This window comes from Asparagus officinalis, chromosome 4 (assembly GCF_001876935.1).
Source record: "Asparagus officinalis chromosome 4, Aspof.V1, whole genome shotgun sequence".
Taxonomy (NCBI): Eukaryota; Viridiplantae; Streptophyta; class Magnoliopsida; order Asparagales; family Asparagaceae; genus Asparagus; species Asparagus officinalis.
The window spans coordinates 129,370,374-129,376,649 of NC_033797.1; the positions used below are offsets into that span (position 1 = coordinate 129,370,374).

At 32.8% G+C, this 6,276-nt stretch overlaps 1 protein-coding gene across 1 annotated transcript in view; it reads left to right on the forward strand.

Annotated features, from left to right (window-relative positions):
* LOC109839291 (COP9 signalosome complex subunit 1-like) overlaps positions 1 to 6,276 on the forward strand; it is a 43,992-nt gene that overhangs the window by 28,208 nt on the left and 9,508 nt on the right. The window contains exons 4-6 of the mRNA XM_020407721.1: positions 2,424 to 2,744; positions 3,791 to 3,907; positions 4,008 to 4,093. Of these exons, the coding sequence (XP_020263310.1) occupies positions 2,424 to 2,744; positions 3,791 to 3,907; positions 4,008 to 4,093 (524 nt within the window). The remainder of the gene's footprint in view (positions 1 to 2,423; positions 2,745 to 3,790; positions 3,908 to 4,007; positions 4,094 to 6,276) is intronic.

A 6,276-nucleotide genomic window follows, 5' to 3' on the forward strand; every position in this document is an offset into this window, starting at 1 on the left:
ATATTTATATATATATATATATATATATATATATATATATATATCATCTCTCTCTCCACTTCTCTCTCTTATATTGCAACATCTTATGTAAATTATTTTCCTCTCCACTTCTCTCTCTTATATTGCAACATCTTATGTAAATTATTGTATTTATTCTCAAAAAAGTGTTGGTTTTTTGCTTTCTTCTTTGCAAGCTTAAATTTCTCAAAATTTTCCTCACTCCTACACTTTTGCCAGTATTTATGTAATTTTTTTGCTTTCCTCTCCACTTCTCTCTCTTATATTGCAACATCTTATGTAAATTATTGTATTTATTCTCAAAAAAGTGTTGGTTTTTTGCTTTCTTCTTTGCAAGCTTAAATTTCTCAAAATTTTCCTCACTCCTACACTTTTGCCAGTATTTATGTAATTTTTTTGCTCTAATCACTTTTTGAACTTCTTTATTCACCATCAACTCTCTTTACCATCTAATCTACAACCCTGAGATTCTTATAGAATTTTTGTAGCTACTTTCTTAATACAATAGAACATGCTAATATACTATTCCACCTAAAATTAGTCTTGTTATTTATATTTTATATCTTTCTTCAACATCTTATCCTCATAATGCCCTAAATTCTCTCCTTTACAATCTTTGCATGTTAGCCTATTTACCCCTCTAGTAAGAACAAAAAATCTTTCCACTATTAATAATCGTTTTTTTGTTTTGTATTCGATGGTTTATATTAAAATAATTAATTACCAATTACATATTTTATTTCAAATAAATATCGTGATCTTAAATAGAGAATGCAATACTTCTTAACACAGATGCTCCAATATGGTGAATTACTCCTTAAGCCCTTATAATGATTATACCATAAATTGAAGAAATCCTCAGTTATGAGTCTTATGACTTCACATGAGTTACTTTCATCTATTGTAGACGAGTAGAGCTAGAATTTTGATCCAGCTTAGGCACACAGATACGATTAGGAGCAATCCCTTCATGAGCATTCCGTCAAACCAAGTGAAAAATAATAATTATGAAGCCTGACAAAGTTTAGCATAGCATACATACAATCTAAAAAAGAATATATTGAAGTGAAAAAATTCAAATGTATTGTAAAATTGGACATATAAGATCTTTTATATGAGTTATTTGAAAAAAAAAAGGTTACGACAGTCATAAGCTATGCTACCAGGTTACTTCTATCTGAAGCTGTACCTCTACCCGGGTACATGACATGTAGCCATACCCAAACTCTGTGGACACTCCTAGTATATATGCATACATTTATTCAGGCATGCACTCAATTAGACAATACATGTTTAATTTAAACAATTGTCATGCACTTCTTGAACGCATGTCCTACACTTGACATCCACTTTTTGAAATTCGTTGAACATAGTCGGAATCTGACTTACGATTTTAACGGGTCATGTTCGGGTGCAGTTCAAGACTAAGTTCTTTTCTAATTCATAATCCACATAATAAAAGAAATATAAAAATAGTATAGAAAATTTAATTTTCATAACATGTGAAAGAGCAACAATATTGATCTCATGTAAATTATTAATTTCAATATTAATATATGTCTGTATATGAATATTTATGTAGCCTTGTCCCCGTACCCTTTTATAAATTTGGCGAGTCCAACATACTCGTACCTATACCTGTTTCCATGTAACATAGCTCACAAGAGGTGAGAACTGAAGTAACAATAATATTAAAATTCACCAAGCCTCAATCTAGTTACGTTGCAATAAGGTATTAGAGTTGTGGCTGTTTTCTTTCCTAGGGGAAAAAATACATGCAAATGAGGTTGAGCATCAATCTTGCATGTGCATCCGCCCTTACCTGTAGAGCAAATAGGGAATTTTCTAGATTAAATGTATGTGCATCCGCCCTTGCTTGCATAGCAAATAGGAAACTTTTTCTCAGACCCAATAAACTTTCATAACAAAAATTTACATAAAAACACAAGTCCTCCAACTTGTTAAGCTAAGCAAATCAACAATCTCACGTCACAATTTCTCTACACCATAAATCAAAGACTTCTAGGTTAAATCCAATAAAATATACTTTATCATAATCTACGTGTAAACAAATTTCCAACTTGGTAGTAAGAAAAAAATTGATCATACTAATCATATTATCCAAACTTGCCCTTCCACAATTATAGTTTCAGGGTAATGCTTTAAACAGATCATGCCGTTGAAGTAATGGATAATGACCTTTGTAACATACCTAATTCAGAATCAAGCTCAACCTAAGGATATCAAATGGTACATATGGACTGTTCTACAGATCTAGGGGGTTTTAGGGAATTATGTAACTTCTGTAATATTAGATTTATTATTTACTCATGACTGATATTACATACTGTTTTTTGTTTTTCACCATTTATTGTCGACTGAAAGACTAATGCGTTCATGTGCAGACAAATTTGATCAAGGAAAGCATCAGAATGGGCTACAATGATTTCGGAGACTTTTACTACTCCCATGGTCATCTTGGCGATGCTTTTAAGAATTATGTCCGGACTCGTGATTATTGCACTACTTCTAAACATATAACTCAGATGTGTCTGAATGTAATTTTAGTAAGCATTGAACTGGGCCAGTTCATGCATGTTTCAAATTATGTTGGTAAAGCAGAGCAAGCACCGGACTCATTGGATGCTGTCACTGTTGCTAAACTACGATGTGCTTCAGGCTTAGCTCAGTTGGAAGCAAAAAAGTATAAGCTTGCAGCTCGCAAGGTACTGTTGCAATGCATGTATAATTCACAACCTTGAAATGTTCACATAAATGTATTCAAATTATGCCCTAACAATGTAGTTTATAATTTATATTGATTTTTAAAAGGTAAACAGTGCTATCTGCTTGAGAATGCTTATTTATCTTTTCTCTACTTGTTTTAATCATCTAAATGTCACCAAACAATTCTAGGAACTATGTTGGACACCAATTAGTTCATTAAAATAAATTTGGATCTACCTTCTTGAATAGGTCGCCAACATGTCGTGTTGACTTTTTGCTTAATTAGTCTTTATATGATTAAAATTTAGACATTTTGGACAAAATAATGAATTCATATCTATCAATGTCTAAAACATGATAACGTTCCAAGCATTGAATGTGTAGCTAAATTTTGCTTTCTATTTCATCAACTAATTTTTCTGTGCAATTGACTATGGAAGAGAAGCCTGCATGTACTTGAACATCCGATGATGATTGGATACATTAATGAGCTGTCCATTGACGTTCTAATTTCTTTGTGGAATTGAATTTTTCTGTTTCTATGCTTGAGGTTTTGTTTTGATGTTCGGATAAAAATCATTTGTTTTCATTTGGGATGTGAATCATATGAATCACACTTACTCTTGTGGTATATGTCATGGAGAAATCCATCAGATTAGAAACAGAGGTCCGGAGCTACTTTGAATACTTGAAAGGATTGGGCTAGTTTTTGACTTATCATGGGTTTTACTTGAACTTTATAGTCGGACTTGTCATTTCATTGGATTTTCAAAATCCGAGTGTCATCTAGGATTCAGTCCTAAAGATTTCCTGTGATCAAGCATGCCCTGATATTTTTACATGCTATTTGTGCACTATAGCAGAAACAGAGCAGAGCTCCACAATGCTTGAAGTCAACTTTAAATTCAATAAGTTTGACCTGAAATGTATTCCCCGGCCATGGGTTCTGTAGGAGTAACAACAAGAAATACACTCACCCTTTATGGATTTGATATTGGATCCAATTTAGTTATTAACTCTAATTTTTTCCCTTTCTCGTCTGTAGTTTCTAGAAACCGGTATTGAACTGGGAAACAATTATTCAGAAGTGATAGCACCTCAAGATGTTGGTACATATGGTGGTCTTTGTGCTCTTGCTTCCTTTGATCGAACAGAACTAAAGGTCTGTTTTTTAGTTTATTTTATTTTATTTTGTTTATTTGCAAGTATTCTTTGGTTTAAAAATTAAAATAGCTTAACTTAAAGGACTTCTCATTTAACAGAACAAAGTAATTGACAACATCAACTTCCGGAATTTCTTAGAGTTGGTGCCCGAAGTGAGGGAACTTATCAATGACTTCTATGCAAGGTAAAACTCATCCTGAGCATTATCTAAGAATCACTTAACAGTGAATTACATGTCCATGTTATCTCACTTCTCTTATTGTGTTCTATATTTCCATTTTATAGAGTGTATTGTTTGCAGTTCCTGTTACATATACTGTTAATTTTGCTTCACGATGAGACATAACAAGATAATGCCCATTTAGGACAATCGATTCTACAAGTTTTGTATATGTTCATTTTTTTTTTGGAAACTGAGTTCTCTGCAGATGACACAGTTCTTGCTGATGATAAGATAATATTCAAACTAGAATATGAAATGCCAGGTAGACTGGAAAAGGGTGGAAATTTTTCTGAGAATTTAATGGAGTGAAAATAGTATCTAAGAATGTATTGGTTATCTCCTCAACATGAAATATTTTGTTATCTAGGATCTGATTTAGATGGAATACATATGCAGCTTGTCTTGGTTTTCCCCAATATCCTAAATTAATACAGCTCAGTTCTTCATACTTTGAGAGCACTCTCACCAATATTGTTTTCTACTGATTATTAAAAACTTGCTTGGGAGTATGGTTTGATTAATTCTGTATTGGCTTATTCTTGCTTCATGAAGTTCATAGTAGTTTGTAAAATTTGCAAAAGTAAAGATGTGATGTAAAAAAAAAAAAACTGTCTTCTTTCACCTAGTACATGTTCATGCACTTGCACTAGCAGGCCTGTGCTACTTTTACATGTACATGGGTTCGCAGGGGATTTGTTAATGATATTAATGTATTATGCACGCATGATGATCATTGCGCTTCTTTCATCCAACTTTGTGTACTTCGATTTGGATCAAGGTCTGGTAATACCAATTTGTCCTCACATACATCTTGAAGATTCATATCTACTGTATTAGACATTGATGAAAATGAAACAGTATGTGTAAACAAAGAGAGATCTTGCTTTGCCCACTCTGACCATCCTCAACAGCATGTCCATGTGTGCGCACTTGTGGGAATGTGCTCATATGTATTTCCTGTTGTGTGAGTTAACCAAACCCAGATGCTGTAACTTCAGCTTAGTCATTATGGCCTCATTTGACCTACTTGGCCAACTTTAAACCCAACTAACTTTTCAATCCTTCTATCAGATTGTCCTCCTTAATAAGTTAATGAAGTGTCTGGTAGTAATATGGATGTGTGATAAGGAATGTGTGAGATAGAGTACTAAGTGTTTAGAACAAGAAGAGATGGATATATTATCGTTAATAGACTTTAAAAGGATTTGCATTAATTCATACCTCTTTTTGATATCTATGGATGAATTTACAAAACAATTCAAGGTGAGAGCACTGTGAAGATGAGGTCCTTTGATGTATGCTGTTTTCTTGTGATACTGTTTCAGATAAGAATGAAAGATATGTGGATAATTTCTACTGAACAAATAACATATGGAATTTGAGTTTTCAAAGTACATGAGAAATGGAGTGATTCAATTGATGGAAAAGAAATATTTATAAAGGGACCTTTTTTATTCCCTGCTATTGAGTATCATGGTGATAGTGAGATGGGGGAGCCTTTTATTCTGGGAAAAAAGTAAAATGCCTAAAGGAAAGACTGTTTCTGGCATACTGAGTACCTATACCTAAACAGGGCGAACATGGAACAAAGTTCGAGAACCTGGTTTTAGTTTTGAGCTTTCATTGCACAAGATGGTACGATTGTTTTTTATGTTAGGTTTTGCTTTGAGGTTTAAGATTGGCTCGCGGAGTATATACATGTAGGTTAAGTGTAGAAAAGCTTTAGATATGTTGGCATATTTGTTTCTTTGCATGTGTAGTGCCTGAGGGGCATAATATATATAATATATAACATGTCAGACAAGTGGGTAGGAAATCAACAAAAGCTGGCTCACAACATTTAAGCAGTTAACCCAAATATTAATGCAAATTAGTATGAATCTCATTAATTTATAGCATTGTTTAAAAAAGCGAAAGCGCAAGGCGAAGTTTTAAACCCTGGTACGAAGCGGGGCTTAAGCCTTATGAGTAAAATATGTTTTAAGTAAAAATTTATAAATATCATGAATATACACTATATTAGTGGTAATAATAATTTACATATAGATACATTTCATGTCCTGATTAGTAAATATGAATTAAATATGCGAAAATATAGATGCAAATTGCAATAAAGTAAGCTACATGCATAATATATATATATA